Consider the following 18,939-nt stretch of genomic DNA (forward strand, 5'->3'; position numbering starts at 1 on the left):
AGAAAAACAGTTGCAGAATTCCACAATGCTCTTAATTGGTCTAAAAAAGATAGGTATTTATTCTTTACAAAGATCTTTGAGATATCATGACTACAAAAATGCTTTTACCATAAAGTACTTTGCAAACACTAGGTAGGTAAACCTATCGATAGGTAGCTCAACTCGAAGTTCAAAAAGATATGCTGACCTTTGTACCTACGCGAGATGTAAGACCTTAAACTAACCAATTATACATCATGAACTCTACGTCAATGTGGGTGTTTCACACCAAACATCAACTGAAGGTAGAATGTTCAAAATAAAACAAGCTGGTCTGAAAGGAAAAATGTATCTCTTTAATAATTCTACAATCTCTAAAACTATCGCTAGATCTGCTAAATCAAAAACATCAGTTTAGAAGGATTTAATAAAATAGCCAAGTAATTAAAATAAACCTAAAGCTTGAAAATCTGTAACAAAAATCAGTGGATTTTCTAAACTGCGAAACATGATACGGCTACTCTAGAATTAATTTTGGTCTTGATCTCTTTTGAGAGACAAATTAGGCTTAAGCACTAAATGTCTCTAAAACGTGGCAAAGCACAGGGAACTGATGAAAGAATGTCGAGCGACGAAGTTTTCTGCTTGATAACTGACTGGAAAATAAAAATGAAATTACCATACAATCATCAATACAATCAATTTCAACTATCTACTGTGCTCAGCGGATCATCTCGTCTGGTAGGCATCAAACCTTGCATAAAATCTGTTTGCCTGATCAAAGTTAAGGGGTGAGAAACAATCTCGGAGGCCATTTTCGAGAGATGGGGTGCCATTTTGAAGCAATAGATGGATCGCGTTGGAGGCAAAATAAAGGCTTTCATATTCATTTCTACATCTAGCACAGCTATTACCGTCAATTTTAGACCACAGTCCGGGCAGCTCTTCTCACTGTAAACAATAAGTGTGCGCATATCAGTCAAAAAACACTAAAATCTGCTCGAAATAAAACCGAGAAAGGGGTGGAGCATTTTGCCTATAGGGGCTTTATGATCCTCGTTCTAGCCACCAGCACCATTTTCCAGATAAATAGCCCAATTTGGTGCAAACTTCGATAAAGACTGCTTCACGGGGAATAGGGACAAGTGTCCTTCTTCGGTAAATCGATATTTCATGAGGTAAGCTGCCATGAAATCATCACTACTTATCGGAGCAACTAAACACTAAAATGTTAGGTCCAAGTAATAAATTAGCTTATCGTTAAGTACAGTTACGTGAGTTGGTCTAAATTTTAGACCAATTAAGCATCTTCCAGCTGCGTAGGCTCACCATTCACGTACTGCGCAGATGCATGGGTTCCATTTGGTTTAATATGCTCTGCATAATCATCGAAGTCTTCGGCGGTGACTTTTCTCCGATGGGCATCCATTGTTTTGCCAACATCCTCTTGCTTAATAAGTTTCATCGAAGGCCTTCGTGTGCTCTTCATTTCGCTGTCGTTGGATACCGTCAATGTCTTGAAGGTGTGCTTTGCAGCTTGGATCTGACTGAGGTCAAATTCAACGGTAGAGAGCTCGTCCTGTCCTTCACGGCGCACCATACCATCAATCTAAAGGAAGATAATCGCTATAAGAAATCCGAAGTGCCCTTCCATTGTCAAATTGAGATGAAACCGCATTTTTTTCCACTATAAATGGCTCATAAAGTTGTACATTTTTGTATCTTTTTGACTGTGATAAGCAAGTTTTACACAAATTATAAAAAATATTATTTTATAAGAAAAGGTAGGAACAAAGCGAAAGACAAAACGACAAGAACCCAATATGTTGTAAATTAGAGAAAATAAATCAAATCTTAAAATAATATTTCAGCCCGTCTAACAGGGCTTCTGCTTATTATAACATGAAACATTGCATCATTCACAGAATCCGGTGAACATCCTTTCCTGTTTATGTTCTTTCTTACATGCAATAATCTTCTTCTTTTTATTGATTTTAGCAGATCCAATTTGGATGGATTAGCTGTATACATAGATATATAAACGTAGAAAAGGAGTCAAACTTAAACAAGGTAACAAAAATATAAAAAACAAAAACGATGCAAAAATATATGGAAGGCCAAAGTAAGTTATATTTCGTGATTATTGCAGTTCAGTAACATTCATATGTCCTTACTACTGGCAACGATAGGTGATGATAATTATATAAAAGGAATAAAACAAAGGCCCAGTAAAATAGAAATTTGCATGCTTTGACGGAAAAACATATAGGGTTTCTAATCTGATCTGTTTTTTAATCAGTTTCTTATTTGATTTTTACAACTTCCCACTAGATGCTAAGTTTCGCAAATGAAACAATCGTTGACACAGATTAGCAATAACTTCTTTCCCGGAATGTTTGCTTTGAATCTTTGTGGCAAAAAAATAATAGACTTCTAACCAAGTAACATAGAAAAATTTTTCAGTCATTTTCATGTAGTTAAAAAACAGTTTGTTTTTCGCTTCAACTACGACTTCAACGAAAAATAAACAAACAATGAACAGAATACCTCAGAGCCATCACCGTATGTCTTTTGCCGTCTCGCTTCCATGATTTGTTTCGGATCAGCAATTTTATTCACCCGAGGCTTGTTTACAACGGAGGTGCCATCTCGACGATTCTCGAGTTCTTTAAATGCATTTCGAGCACTTCCAACTTGACAAACATCGATTTCATCACGAGCATTTATCTGTAAAAATTTTAAAAAACTATGAAGAGCCAGGTTGAAAGCAGATGTGTTAAAGCAAGGTACTGATTTTCAGCCATGGATTCTTGTTCAGGAGCCAAAACCTTTAGTCCTTTTTTCGAAACAATACCGTCTTTAACCAATCAGTGCTGCAGAATCATTGCACACGCGCATTAATAACAGTATTCGCATGGCTGTTGTCTGGGACCGCACAACTCTTGAACTTCCTGCCAGGGCTTTAAGTGATAATGCGCATGTGCAAAATGACCCCGAAACGGGGGCTAGTGTATGTCTGGAAGACAGGCATGATTCATCTCCCGAACAAACTCTTAAACTTTCCGCAAAGGCTTTGAATGATGATGCGCATGTGCAAAACGACCCTGTGAACATATTCTGTTCTAAAGCAAATAATCCTGCAGATCAGTGCTAAGCTGAAGATAAGTAGATAAAAAAAAATAGGCTGATCATTCCTCGTTGAAAAGATGAAACACGTTCCGGAAAAATAATCAATTGTATTTTGTCTTGTCTTTGCCTTTCCATAACAATATATTTAAGTAGAGTCGGATACGCAGAAATAAGCTTTAACCAAGGCCTGCCTTAAGGGCGGGGCTGATCTTACGGATCCAAACTAAGGGCAGCTCTGAACCAAATTAAGGTTCCCTTAATTATTTTATTTATAGTTGAAACAATTCGTTATCTCAGATTTACCTTCTCTCTCTACATAGAAATTAACTTTGAAAAAAACATTCAAAAAATTCTCGAAAGTGTGATCTCCATAACTCGAACATCCAAATGGTTCGAGTTAACAAATGTTCGAGATACCGGGAGTTGGAATGTTTTGAGGACAGTTCATGGGAAATGCAAAGCAGTTCGTCTTGAAGAGAGGTCGGGGGCTGTCAATTGTATTGCTTCTCGTTTAGTACACTTTTATAAAGACAATATACCACAGTTTGACAATTACTTGGAGTGGGTTCAAGCCCCCCAAACCCCCCGCTTCAGACGGCCTTTGAGTAGGATTTACTCACATTACGAGTAGCCTATAAGACAAGTAGTGTCCGTGATCGCTGTGTTGTCTCGATATAAGAATCTTGATAAATGGTAATGATTATATTCATGACCAAGGACGTTGCCAACACTCATGCTTCACGTATTAGTATTCCAAAATAAACAAACTTGTTTTGCAAAGTACTAATTTTTCGAGTCCATGCTCCGATCCCGCATGCTCTGATCCAACTTCGGTGTTTGTTAGACCGGAGCCCAGCTTATTTATGTAATGACTAAATAAATCTTCTTTATAAATAAAAGCAGCTTTTCAGAAGAGTGAGATTACTGTACGCGAATAGTAGGGACAGGGATGGTCGATCGGACAATGAAGGACGACACCTGGCTAGAGACTAGATAAAAAATTAGTATGGCAAGAATGCAGAATCCACGATCCCAATCGCGCCGTTATGTCACACCAACGAAGTGAACAGTACTTACGTCTTCAAGTGCCTTTTCAGCATCTAATAAACTCTGTAAAGAAATGTTTACCTTTTTACTTATAATACCTGCAATAGAATACTAGCAAACTGTTCACTCGCACACAGCACCACAAAAAACAGCAGATGTGTGCTCCATGGCACAGTCCTAGCCGTAACAGCCGGTCTGGGATTCTAATACGATGGAACTTACAACCCAATAACACATTGTCTCTTAAATCACACAGTTCCTAAAGGATTGAAGTTGGTGAAAACAAGATACTTAGGAACAACAATTTAATTCCCAAGCTAAAACTCTAAGTCGCTGTTGATATAGGACGGAAGCGACAATAAAAAAGGCTTTCAAGAGGAAAGGTAACAGTAAGGTATTCATACTGCTGACAACAGGCCCTACTTCATTCTTAAAATGAGCAAGCCATAAGCTCATTTCACTTCCAAAATCACACAAAGGTGGATTTTACAAGGCAATACCGTAGTCATAAAGGTTAGTGTATTCAAACCACGCACGACTCGTGAAAAGTTGTAAACAGCACAAAAATTTGATGATGTCAAACATAAGAATATCGCCTCAGTGACGTTGATGAACAATGCTTATTCAATATAAATATTGCTTGCTTTATCACACCAAACTACTAGACCTTTTAAAAATACGACCTTCGGTCAAAAAAGTACGTTAGGAGGAGAGGTGTTACAGAAATTTGAAGGGGTACTATGACAGAAAGGATTTTGGGGCGGCAAGGTAAGAAAGGTGAGGTTTGGGTACCTAGCACTTGACAAACCTTTTCGCTTTCTATCCATGGCTCGCCTTGCTGCCAACTGATTTTCATTTCACGGACAGGCTTAACTGGTGCTATAATCTCTTCCCGGTTCTCCTGAGGAAACATTTTAAAATATTTTTTTCCAATTTTGATTATGAAATGAGGGAAAACGCACATACATTAATCACATGCTTTTAATCTGGCGCTATCTAATTTAGTAACATTTTTCTGTACACTCTCAGTGCAAGTATTATAAAACCCGTTAAGAGGATTATTTCGAATGAATGTATGTAATTGGGTGTTATTTAAATTTAGAGTGTCTTCGCCCCTTTTCAGCAATATTGCACTAATATGTTACTGCTTGATTACAATAAACTCTTTCATTTCTTTTAATTTGAACACTTTTCATCCAGGGTAAAGAAAGCTTCTTTAAAATTTAAAAATTGTAAAAAATTGTAATGGTAATCGGTAAAAAATTGAAAGCATCAAACTTACAACAGTAGCAAGATTTACTGAACCAATATCATATTCAGTTTTAATATCTTGAGTTGCAACTTAATTTGGTATTATTGAATATCGTTAATGCATTTTACATCACTTCGCACAAACATTGCTTTATTCAACTACATACTAGCCACCACAGGCAACACTGTACCAATTTTACAATTTATCACAATTCAATTCATCATACCATCATAACTTCGCCATCACATTCAGTATTATCATTATCGTTAGCTGACGTCATCATTTGTTCGGTGTAGGACAAGCATAATCTTTACTGTAATTCAATCTATTTAACCTCTTTTAGATGATATTCTCTACATGCTGCCATGTCAAAGCTTAGCCATCTGTGAATTATACGACTCTACATCGTTACTAAAACAATTACCATTGATAACAGTACCAAAAGCAGCAATACTATCGATAGTAACCACTATCACTGTTATATTATTATCTTATTGTTGGTATGCTGCCAAAAATATTATTCAATATTAGTTAGCCGATGTAGATCTTTTCTTGATTACAAAAATTATCATTAACCGCCAACAAAGTATTTAACCCTGCTACTTTTACTTCGACTTTATTTCCTTCTCTTCCCTTCAAACTGAAGTTACTTTGTGCTTTTTTTAAATTTCAATCGTTAGAATCGAATTGATCTTCAATTTATTCAGAGATATAACAAAAACTGGGACTACCAAACATATCTACGCCAAAGTTATCAATTCCCAAAGTTGCAAATCACTCGATTTACGATCACTCGAATCACCCAAATCACACAACAAAGATCACTCTATCTTCAATACATCGAATCACTTCACGCTATACCTTATTTCCATCGACATCATCCAGTAAATTCTCAACCTGAGACCAAACCTGTCTCATTTTCGTTACGCCGTCCTCAGAAAGAACGACTTGCTGTTTGTTTTCCTGCAGAAACAAGGTTTCAAAATGCATCTTGATTGATTGATAAATGTATCACACTTGACAATCAAAAATCATTTGCTCATTTTGGTCAGTAATTTGGTGTGGTTTATACTTTACACAGTAACGTATGCACCTCATGGTATCGCAAAGCACCGTAAAAGATGGTATGGCATCACTTAATATGACATGGTATAATGCAGTACGGTACGGTATGGTTTCTCGAATAAATAAATGCCATTAAGAGCTTAATAAAACAATTATTAGTGCATTGAACTGTATGACAAAGGTATAAGTATAGGCATAGGTATAGGTAAAGGTATCGGTATAGGTAAAGATATAGGTATAGATATGGTATGGTATGGTCTAGGTATGTTATGTTATGTTTTGTTATGTTACGGTATGGTATGGCATGGCATGGCATGGCATGGCATGGCATGGCATGGTATGGTAGGGTAAGGTATGGTGTGGTATGGTTTGGTATGGTATGGTAGGGTAAGGTATGGTCTAGATATGGTATGGTATGGTCTAGATATGGTATGGTATGGTATGGTATGGTATGGTATGGTATGGTATGGTATGGTATGGTATGGTATGGTATGGTATGGTATGGTATGGTATGGTATGGTATGGTATGGTATGGTATGGTTAGGTATGGATTGATATCGTACGATATGGTATGTTATGTTATGGTATGGTATTGCATGTTGCGGTATGAAATGGTAGTATATGGCACGGCATAATATGGCTGGGAGCTATGATCTGTGACACAATCGCATAGAATGACATGCTAGGTTGTGATATACGACAAAACAGACTTTGTCAGCCAGAATAGAAAAAATGTAGATTTTTGAATAAAATAAACCTAAACATTTGGATCGAGGGAGGTCATAGGTTTGGTAGAATCAAATATATGCCATCCTCCTAATTGAATATTGTGTGGCAAATGTTATTCAAACTGAATAATAATAAAGCAAATTAGCCAACATAGATTTAAATGCAAGCAGTAAAGTATTGATATTAATATTGAGTCTGATATTAAGTCTGCCATTGATAGTTTGGGGAACTTGAAAAGGAGGTGGAACTTGAAAAGAAGGTTGACGTGGATGTGCCAGTTTGAAATAGGAAAACATTCCCGAAAATTTATAAATTCAAATTTGAGATTAACATTCAATGCTCAATCAAGTAAATAAAAACATATTACCCTTCTTTAAAAGATGATACTTAAAGTCATCCTAAAAATTAACCCAAAATTTATAACTATTATGTTTTATTTTACCCAAATCGATACGCGAAAATATTTTTCTACTTGAAAAAGGTACTTCAAAAATGGCACACCTGTACCAGTGCATGTGGAAGTTACCCCTACCCCAGTATTAATTCTATTAATTACCCCAACCCCGGGTATGTAATTAATGAGTTTTGCAGAAGTCACTTAAAACGACAGGACCAAGAAGTTCAAGCTTGAAAGAAAATCCATGAAACGCTACCTCATTTTTTGAGACCCTTGGCTGTTGCCATTGGTATTTCAAGGCAAGAACGGTCTGGGGAGATACATCGATTTCCTCTTTGTTTCCCTGAAGAAATACGCAAATTTAGCAGGCAACTACTAGGCTTTATAGATGGCAGTGTTATGGTGAAAAAAAGAAATACACCACGTGATTGACATCACGACAAAGCAGGGCATGTAGAGGTCTCAGAACCAAAACAAGAGGGTTAAAGAAACAGCTTATAGATAGCACTGACAGCACTTCGGGTGCGAAAGGAAGTGGCTTGGATGTAGAGACGAAGAAATAGATCAGGACAGAAAAGATGAGGAAATAGCAAAACGAGTATTGAATAGATGTTTATATAGAAAAAGTATGCACTCAGAGGAAAACGGTAAGCATGCTTAACCGATGCGACCGTTGGTAAATCTGTCAAGCAATCATCTGAAATGCAATTCTATACTGCCCGGCCTAGCTTGTCCCAAAATAACTGCAATTTGACAAAATGATATGTTAATTTACACAAATGTCTAAGCTATGGCACTTCTACATCCACCGAGTTACCTCGTATTCCCAAACACGGGGTCTCTGCCATTCAGACTTCATTTCAGAAACGCTCTGTGAAGGCACTGTGATTTCATCTTTCTCCACCTAAATCAGTATCAAAATTTGCCATAAGGATTCTCGGTTTTTAAATCATTTCTTTTTAGATGTGAGAAATAAGTCATTGACACATAGCATAAACACTTCTATGTTGTAGACTTTTTGAAGATGCTTTATGTCTTAAATATCTGTCGATACAACATAGTCGACCTCAGCGGAGCAGCGAGTGAACCTAGCTATCTCTAGAAACATCTTCTCCTCACAAGATCCGATTTGCATACCTGTATTTTGAAACACTAATCTTCAAACAACTTTTTGCTTACTGTCTCAACAGCAAATACCACGCTGAAAACAGGAAACCCAGAGACAGCGGACTGTTCAGAGGAAGAGGGGGAGGGGACGAGGGGTGGCTGAAAAAGCAATGTTCCGACTAGCGTATACCTATGCAAACATTGAAGGGTGTACCCCTTGGACCCCTTGGGATATTTGACCCCTTGTTTCCGATGTCTCTGAGGTCCGAGTCATGTGGCCATGGTATACCTCATAATACCAATGCGTCGGCTGCATCCACCGCTCTTTCATTGCAAAAACATACCTCACTGGTACACAGATTTCTTCGATGCTATCCTAAGAAAGCATTGACATATTGTATCAGGCGTACTCAATTTTACGGTTACCCCTGGCAGTAAATTACAAAGCCATACTCGAATGAAAAAGGCACTAAATCAGTGGCGGATTTAAAGGGGGGCAACTAGGGGCTCCTCCCTCACCAAGTTAAAGCAAGTCTGGCGCCCCTATGTTGGAAATTGTGCGCCTCTTTTGAAGAATGAGAATCAGGTGAAAAGTTTCTGAGACATATCGGTTAATTTACTTAAAGGATTACCTCAAAGTATACAACAAATATTGTGATAAATCCCTTACAAAGTGAATAGAGAGCCTTCTGTCAGTAGTTAGGGTCAGAAATTATTGTATACAGCGAGCACTCGTCACCAATTTTTGAAAATTTTTCAGCGCCTCCACTACCAACTGCCCCTCCTGCAAATTTGCTCTGGATCCGCCTTTGCACTATATTAGATTCAAGTGGGAAATTTAGACTGGCGGGCGAATTTCTTTTGTATCTAACGCTAACACTGCATAAAAAACGATGACCGCATTGAGTTCCACTAGCTACAGCAGAACAACAGTATAAACAAGAAAGCTGCAGCGAAGAGTAATAGCGAAGATTCACCTTGTTCCTGTCTTCCCAATTTCCCTTTTTCTGCCACTGATTTTTCATTTCATTAACGCGCTGAGGTGCCGGAACAACCTCCTCCTTTTTGCCATCATCTTCAACATCATCTTCACTGTCGCTACTCGATCTCACCTTGCGCCCACTTGCTGCTGCAAAGAAACGGTCCTTGATGCTACTTATTGGTTTTCTATACAGCACTTCTCTCTCAGTCTCCTGTTTGCGTCCTCCGTCATCGGAATCCTCGTTTTCCATCATACCCCTTGCCTGCATTGTGTACTTTATTTGCTCCAGCTCCTCGTCTACTTTGTACCTGTCCAGTGGCTTCGTCTCAACTGCTTGCTGAGAGTAAGCAGCCTTTAAGATCGACACTGATGTCTTTGGCTTCTCAATATCACGCTCCCCTTCGGAAAGGTTATCAAATGACTGGTCTCTTTCATAATTGTCAAAAAGTTTTCCAGTCGCGGATTTCACGCGAGTTCCCGCAGGTTCAGACTTTGCACGCGGTGGCTCGATATTCTTTTTACGGTATATGTTACCTCCCTCTTCATGTTCACTTTCGCTGCTGCCTTTCGCCACATAATACTGGCCCGAATGCTTTCTTGGTATGAAATTATCTTCCAGGCCATCGTCTGAACTAGCCAAAGCATCATCGCTACTTGTGACAAACGATGGGTCTTCTGTGTTAAGTTCTTGTTCTAGCGTGCGTTGACGTGACGACATTTTCCCGCTTCGACCAGCATGTATCAATCCTCGTTCTTGGTCGTACGTGTCATAGCTTCTTGAACTCGTTTGCCTAAAAAGAATCAAAGAATTTACTCGTTATTGAATTTTTTATATGCTACCAACCTTCAAATAACGTTAGCAGGCCACATGAAAAAGGTAATCGCGAAAAAGCTACCATCGAAACGAAAAATCCTTAGAAAATGAAATATCCTTCGTGTATTTAGGCCTGTACCAGACATTTAGAGAAATTTAAACGTAAATGAAGCACTACTTTTCGTCAAATTTGATTTCATAATTGCAAACAACAAAATATTCGCGCAACCTTTAATCGGTACGACGTATATTTCGACACATCATAAATTCACGAAAAAGAAAATAAACGAAACGTTTTCACCTTTACATTTAGCATTTAATTAAATCTTTCATAGAAAGTATAGATTGATTTCGTCATTCACACATATAACACTGAAAAGTCCTTTTAGTTAAAGTTCAAAATTGAAATTTCCTGAAAACCTTTACAAATCCGTTCTTTTGAACGCATTCAGAAAAAACTTTAAGTTTAAAAAGTTTAAGATTAACAAATAGTTTGAAGCATAATAGATATAAATAAAAAATAAAAAATGTCATTCGACAATGACACTGAATATAAACTTATACCAAATGAGTTCATGTTAATTAATAATCTTCCAAATTTGTCACATTATAGCACCATATGGCGACAAACCTATCCAGCTTAAAGGTTCCTGCTCCAGGAGATCTCTTCAATGGGGTGTTGCAAAGTCAACGAAGATACTTCGATCAACCATGTAAACTTATTTCAAGAGAAGATATACGACAAACTGCGTTCATTGTAACAAGACTAGAATAATTTTCTAAATCTATAAAGATCACATTAAAAATAACTAAAACTAGAAATAAGAAAAAAAGTCTTAAGGAAACACCAGACATTTCTAGAAAACCAGATAAACTTTCCAGAAACGTTCATCTTTCCTGAAATGATTTCAAACCAAATTTACAATCATAAAGAAAACGGAGAACCTCCTAATAAATTAATGATAACTTATAATGACTTAGAGGCTTTCTTCATCTTTTCCATGATGACTTAAAATGAGCGAACTTGACTCATTAACGTCTAGGAAGAAAATGTACTGTTACCTTCGTCGATATAAATTCAAAACATATCGTCTCTGCTGCTGAAAACTGTTCCCTTGTGTGATTTAATCAACATATACTAAAACATATCCTTTAGTCTATCAACTGCACTGATGAGTGAGACAGTCCAAAAATGGCCAGGGTGAGAGAGAATAATGATTTTAAATAACGACAGTCTAGACTATGAAGCATGACTGGAACAGCTTAGCTTGCTCAATCTCTTTATAGCATGATCGAACGAACAAAATGAGATTTACTTTGAAATGATATATTAGGTTGAGGATGACCTGAAATCTTTACTTTGGTGTACGCAAAATGACATTGGATGATTAAGAAAGAAAGCTTAAGGCAATTAGGAAGTACTAAATAGGAAAATTTTTCATCATAAAAATAAGCTTAGTTTATATGGAGACAATGCATGAATATTAATGGACCTGCATCAAATTGTGAGTAAGGAATATCAGTGCTCCATTTGACTTTTTGGAAGAATGCTGTTTCTTGTTAAACTATAATAATGGGTGGTTTTATGTGACTTCATTTCCTTCAAAAATTTTGTTTACTATACAAGCACTTATCAGTAGTCCACCAAAGATGTAAGCAGTAGCATGCCTATAGTGGGTAGGGATTAAGAGGGTATAACCCCAAAATATTTCCGACTCCCTAAGAAATTGGTATCAATGCATGCCCATTGGAACCGAGGGGAGGGGGGGGGGGGGGTAGGGGGGCTGGAGCCCCTCAATAATTGTCAGACTTCAGTATATTTCCTTCATAACATTGTGCTAAATGAGAAGGAATACAATGGGCAGCCCCCCCCCCAATATGAGTTTCGTTCCGACGGCACTGCAATGGAAGCTGAATTTTAGAAAAGCTCTTGCAGAATTATCAAGGTTTGCCTGTCTGGAATAATAACCCTCTATAAAAGAATTAAAAAGGGTATTAAACAATTGGTCATGCCAGACAGCTAATATCAAACCCCAACAATAATTGAAACCAATACCTCTATAAGTGGCATAGCCAGGGTTGAAAGATTGGGGGGGGGGCAAAGTGGAGCCCAACAGCAGGGGTTCTAGGGATTTACGTCTGGTAAATTTTTGCTGACCACACCCTTAAAAATTCCATTCTAAAAATACTATTCTATTCTCTAATTCTATAAAAAAAAATTCATTTGTAAATGTGTTTGGAAAAAGCTATGGCTTTTTTACGTAGCAATGGTCGGCTAATCAAACAATAATGATCACATGTAGCTTTTCGTATCTGACCCCATTCTACTTTGCATTTTTTTCACATTTTCTCAGTGCGAGGATGGCTCAATTGTTAGAGGCACTGACTACAGACCAAAGGGTCTGTGGTTTGAGTACCTAGCATGACAAAACTTTCACCCAGAGTGAGGGGAGTCCCTAGCTCTCTGTAATTCCAGGCATAGGAATCACGAGGTGTGGTCAAATCGAGAGGAAGGACCAGGACACTGCTTGATAAGCATAAGCTTCCTAAAAACCAGCTCAGTGTCCTACAAACTACCTTCGGATGCTAGGTAGAAACAAATAAAAAAATACATTTCCTCTAATTTTCATATTCTGAACTGTGAGGCAAGGAAGCTCTATGTGTAAAAACTGATTTTCTAAAGTTTTAAGAAAATATCTAAAAAAAACAATACGCAAAAGTTTCAAACTAAGTCCTTTCTTCTTGGAGCAAAATCTGCAAAATCCCCCCTGAGGTACTAACTTTTTTTGCAGATTTGCACTTTTTTCAGACACCACCTTTCTGAGCATTGGGGTCCCCCCTTGCCTCCCCCTTGCTAGACTTCTGCCCACCACCCTATTTTGCATGTTGTCAGTACCTCTTCCATCTTAATTGGCATGCCTCTAACTGGATAAATGAAGCAAAAAGTAATAAATACTCAATGCCTACAAAATAGGAACTGATTGCATGATTAGCTTAGAATGCTGCTTCAAAAGTTGGCAATTACCAACTTATTATTGTTCAAAAACTACAGGTGTTCATTTTTGGACAAAGCTCTGGACAGTAGCAGCACAGCAGACAAACAATTCAAATAATGATTCTCTTAAAACTGATTCTTTATATTAGCTTTATGAAATATATACATGCAATCACCTCTTCCTCTCTGGACTGCCACTACTGCTGCTCCCTCTCCTTCGAAAATGTTTATCCTCTTCACTATCACTTGAGGTGAGGCCAACAGTTTTTGCTGGACTTCGTTCACTTGAGTTGGTATCCTCATAAACTCCATTTTTTGGTGCATGGGTTGCAGTTGGTGAGGTGTCATATGATCCAGACCTTGTTCGAGACTTTGCACTTATTGTTATTGATGCAACTTTTGACATTTTGCTGTGGATAACGTATCATATATATACATAAATTTTGCCATTTACCATCCTCTAAAATAATTTTGCTTGAAAGTCCAAGATTAATAAATAAGAAAAATATTCAGCATATACATAATTCCAAGAAAGGTTTTAAAGAGCAATCTAGATATTGGGTAAAGTATATTTATACATATTTATTCAATATTCATTTTAAAAAAATGTTAACAGGAGTACTATATGCATTAACGTCGTAACAATAAAAACAGGGATCTAAATTCAATAATTTTGTGGCCATCAAACAACAATTATAAAGCAGTTCAATCTGCTAAAACTCTTGTTATATAATTAGTAGTGGTCACATAAGGCATCTGGAGTTGATATCAAGCTTCTTAAAAACTATTTTACGATAATCAGGGAAAAAAGAAGTTGTATTAGAAAAAAGTTAATTAGAATCGTGAAATAATAATGAATCATAAAAATTGGATTATTTGGATGAATACAGAGAAGCAACTTATAGTTATTTCATGTGAAATTTATGTGGCTAGATAAAATTTGAGAGATGCAAGATCTTTGATAATCTGGATTTGGAGCCCTTTTAATAGAAATATATCTTCACCTGGACGTTTTGTTATCCAAGATTGATACATAAGTAGTTGCACTTTCATGACGAGAAACATCATACTCATTCATATCAAAATCTCTTCTAATTAACAGACTATTGATCATGATGAAAATAGTATACAAATCTTTTAAGTGTCAATTCTGGCTACGAGTAAGTCAAATTGTGAGTAGTTGTACCTGATAAGCATTGCAAAGGGGTCATAACAGCCCTGGTACCCAATCTTTTGGGTTTTGCGCTTGCAAAATTAGCACCATTACTGTGACTACAAGCCTTCTAACCTTCCTCAAGCCTGGCCCCTGACCCCCTGACATATTCATGATGAGCCCACAAAATAAATGTCTATTGTTAATTGCACCTCTCTGTATGCAATGGTCCATGTGTTTATCAAGGATGATTTTTCTTATGTTTTAGTTTTCATTTACTGTCCTAAATGCTGTTCAATTTTATTTCCTATTGAAAATATTTACAGTTGTCTGGCCTACCATTGACTTTGTTGAAAAGCTGGTCCAATTTGTTCAATGAATGAATTTTCATTCTGTTTCGCTTGATGCCCTTTCTTTGACATGGATGATGATGGTGGTTGAATTAAGATGGTGATAATCATTATGACTTTGATGGTGAATGATAGGATAATTAATGATAGTAATAAGAATTCAATGCTTTCTTTTGGAGAAACATACCATAGCATTCATTACTCAAGTATGCTTTACCCTAAATCCTTTGTTTACATAACAAACAACCAAACAATAGATTCTTCCCAAGCATCCTCTCCAGGACATCAAATGACGATTTAGGATTACGACGACCACGAACATCATTATGGTATCCACAAGCACAAAGATTGCCCTTCAAGCTAAATATATACTTCAGATATTAGAAAATTATTTGTTTTAGTATGCACGGGTGAATTTAACGTGCTAGGGGGATCTTAAAACTCTCAAAGGGGTTTTTCTGCATACGAATGATAATAATTTTTAGTCCATTATGGTATAGTTCCTCTAGTTGATAGAAAAGACCTTGTGCAAACGACGAGAACATTATGTGAAAGTAACAAACCACAAAAGTTGATGTATCTCAACTCAAATGCGTGATCAAATTTTCACACAAGGACGAGAATACGTCGTTTACAATACGGTTAGTCTGCAGATCGTGCAAATCACAAACGTTTGTTTACCTGGAAATTTGAAACTTTAACTTGAATTCTTGGAGTAGCAAAATTTCTTCGTCAAAGACTTTAACGACACCATGAAAACCAATCCGACTAGTAAGGAAAGACGGCCAGGTGAATACTTTGCAATGTCAATATTCAAATGTAAACAGACTTCACAAAGGTTTCTCCTTGAGAAAGTGACTCCAAACCGGGCACCGCCTTTGCAACTTTTTAAGAGCCGTGAAATGACTGCCGCCTGCCAAATGTGCAACAAACCTTGGCTACGAAAAAACAACAAATACTGGCTATACAGAACCAAAATGTTATTGAGAATTGATAAAGTCCACCACCATCCTGAGCACGGAAAACTGACACACCAGACGAGGGCTCTAACTATCGCATTCCATTGATGGGCGACGACAAAGGATTCGCTATGGGTAATTAATGAAAACATTCTTGATTGGAGAAGAGCTGGGCGAGCCGATTATAAGATAATCGCGAGACCAGCTTGATTTATTAGTGCAATTTATGGGATCAAAATGGAAGTAAATAGGTATTTAATCGAACCCCGGGCATGAAATTGTATGCAATTGGTATTCAAGGCCAATTTTCAAAAGACGGTTGTAAAACAAACGAAATTGCTGAGGATTTTTCTCTAGCTGGGGATTTTTCATTCAACCGTGGCACAATAAAATGTCAACAGATTATTTAAGGCCAGTTTGGACAACTGCGCTTGGAAGGATGATGTGTTTAACTGGGGGATTTAATAAAACAACGACCAATAAACCACGACTGTACAAATGTCTGTACGATGAGGATTTTGGTAGTTTGTGACAAAAAATCATTACATAATGTCTTACGATCATTAGTGTTTAAAAACCAGAACATCTGAACAAATTGCGAAGAAAGTTGGCAATGACAAAAATAACGTTTGCTCTCGATGACGGAAATCAGTGGTGGAAATGACACCCCCCCCCCCCCAAGAATGGAAATTGGTGTTGTAGTCCGTAAAATTGGGATTTTAGTCGGTAAAATTGGGACTTTGACGGGCAGATGATCTTTTAAAATTTTCAGACGAAAAATTGTCCTTCATATAGTTTTTAAAAACATTCAAAGATATTAAAAAGTTCTGCAGTCCAGATTTTTCCGTTGACCCAGAAGAGGATTTTCAGGAACATCACAGAAGAAGATTAATCCCAAGAAATTTGACAAAAACAGAGGCAATTTTAGTCTGGGAGATGCATTTTTAGCCATTCTAGAAGACTTAATTTCATAAAATTCCTTTCGCGTTTCACCCAACCATGGTGGTTCCTCCTATGTCACTAAACTTGAGTCTTAGCCCCCAGGCTCAATTTTGTGGCCCCCGTCCCCCGTCATTTAAATATTAACAATGCTAAATATTCTGATTGCTGCCAGAATGTACTCGGTAGATAAAAATTTGCACCCCCCCCCCAAAAAAAAATTCCTGAAACCGGGCATGGAAACAGTAAATTGCAGTTCAGGCCGGCTCTTCTTCTATTTTCGAAAATTTGCAGCTTGATTGTAATCAATTTGTTTTTAAATTAATAGGGTGTAGGCAGTGGAATTGCTAGCTATTGCGCTTTAAGAAGATTTTCAGGCCACGTTTGCCAACGAAGTGAGTGAGGCACCTTTTACTTCTCGGCAAGTTTGAAAAATTACCGAACAAACACCCTTAGATGCCAAAAAATTTCTTTTTTGAGATGAAAAATGTTCAAAATTACCTTTACAGTAGCTCAGCAACAACTTTTGACAATTTTTGAGGCTCATGTTCACATAAAATTGTTCTTGCAAAAAGTGTAAAAGGAAAACGGCTGATCTAACAAGAAACTCGGAAAATTCACTGTGACTTAAGAGTGGCCTGAGTCAATTTCACGCTGTATACAATCATAATTCTATTAGTAAGGACGTGGCCAACCTTGATTATTCTTTTGTAAATCTAATGGGGGCTCTCGCTCCTTATTTCTGCACGCTGTTTCATTAATTAAAAAGTTTGACTAAAAATTCGAAATTGGAAACCCCCCTTGACCTAATTTCAGTCTTGACCCCAGAGTAGGCAAACTGGTATATGCGCTTGTTTATAATCCGTTATAACCAAGGTCATTTCAAGACGTTTCTTATTCCACGGTTTTTATTAATGGAGCGACGCCCCTGCATCTAGTGCAAGGCAATCAGAAAAGGCTTGGATCATATCTGGATATAAACGCAGATAAACACAGTTCAATGGATACCCTGGATACCAAAGTCACATAATTTGAGCGCAGAAATAGAAGATAGGAGCAGAAGAGTGTCTTTCTGAGAAGGTCCGCTTCTCCGCTCGGTTTTCTGTTTCTGCGCTCGAAATTTTGTAGATCAGTTAGCAAGGGATTTAATGGAAATCCTAGCCAACCATCTTCATTTAAACTTAATCCCATTAGAAATATGCAGCCTTTCATGCTTTTTATCAAGTATTTTACAGTAGACATCGAAGCACGCGGGATAACAGTACGCGATTGAAAATGTAGGCCATTGACCATCTGCCTCACACGGCAACCAACACGCAAAATGATGGTGATTGATGACGATGATTAATTAAGATGATTAATTAAGATGATTAATGACGATGAATATGGCGATTAATATGGCGATTAGCGGACCACTATAATGATTATGTTGATGATGATTATGATGATTATTTTGGGATACGGGGCCAACTCACCATCTTTACAGTGCGCATATGTGGAGCAACCTTATTCCCTTTGAAGTTACACTGACACAATCTATGTAAAAACTACGTAGCTCAAACCAATGGCTAGTTTTTTGATAATCAGGCCTCCATTTCAAAGTCTTCCCACTTCATCGTGCGAAAATATTTTGTATGGAGACCAAAATGAACCTGGTACTCATTGCACAACCAAAATATTTCTTAAAGCTCTTATATGTTTGTTGTTGATTTCGGACAGAATATTATTTGTAGCAGATGCATTTTCGAAAAAAATCGTAACATTCTTGAATTTTCAGCAGCATTCCATGGGCATTTACTTTATATATTCTCAGCGTATAGTCGCAGTCGCATTCCACTTTCCCCTTCTAAACAATCTTGAACAGCAAGCTTTTCAGGCCTTAAAATTTATCCAATGTAGTACTAACGGATAGTTCAAGAAAAAGGCTTAATTGACAAACTTTCAATTTTCTAAAATCGTTCATTGACTAAAGGGTGTTGCAAGAAATTTTGACAGGGATTGTTGATGGCAAAGAAACCTGGCCTAGATTTCAATAAGCGCAA

General features: G+C 37.3%; 1 protein-coding gene across 12 annotated transcripts; it reads right to left on the minus strand.

Moving 5' to 3' along the window:
* Nucleotides 1-314: 314 nt before the first annotated feature.
* Nucleotides 315-16,552, minus strand: LOC135692662 (uncharacterized). 12 transcript variants are annotated; one of them, XM_065210892.2, is made up of 11 exons: nucleotides 15,681-16,552; nucleotides 13,673-13,906; nucleotides 9,683-10,478; nucleotides 8,995-9,081; nucleotides 8,416-8,502; nucleotides 7,855-7,941; nucleotides 6,269-6,370; nucleotides 4,964-5,056; nucleotides 4,186-4,218; nucleotides 2,527-2,706; nucleotides 315-1,588 (listed from the first exon to the last, which is right to left on the minus strand). In XM_065210892.2, the coding sequence occupies exons 2-11, from the start codon at nucleotides 13,900-13,902 to the stop codon at nucleotides 1,280-1,282; spliced, it is 2,004 nt and encodes a 667-aa protein (XP_065066964.2). In that variant the 5' UTR covers nucleotides 13,903-13,906; nucleotides 15,681-16,552; the 3' UTR covers nucleotides 315-1,279. The 12 variants fall into 12 exon arrangements, with proteins under 12 accessions (XP_065066964.2, XP_065066968.2, XP_065066967.2 ...); XM_065210896.2 differs by lacking the exon at nucleotides 4,964-5,056 and having other exon boundaries at nucleotides 15,681-16,108; XM_065210895.2 differs by lacking the exon at nucleotides 7,855-7,941 and having other exon boundaries at nucleotides 15,681-16,106.
* Nucleotides 16,553-18,939: the final 2,387 nt, after the last annotated feature.

This window comes from Rhopilema esculentum, chromosome 3 (assembly GCF_057945365.1).
Source record: "Rhopilema esculentum isolate cy_ngs chromosome 3, ASM5794536v1, whole genome shotgun sequence".
NCBI lineage: Eukaryota > Metazoa > Cnidaria > Scyphozoa > Rhizostomeae > Rhizostomatidae > Rhopilema > Rhopilema esculentum.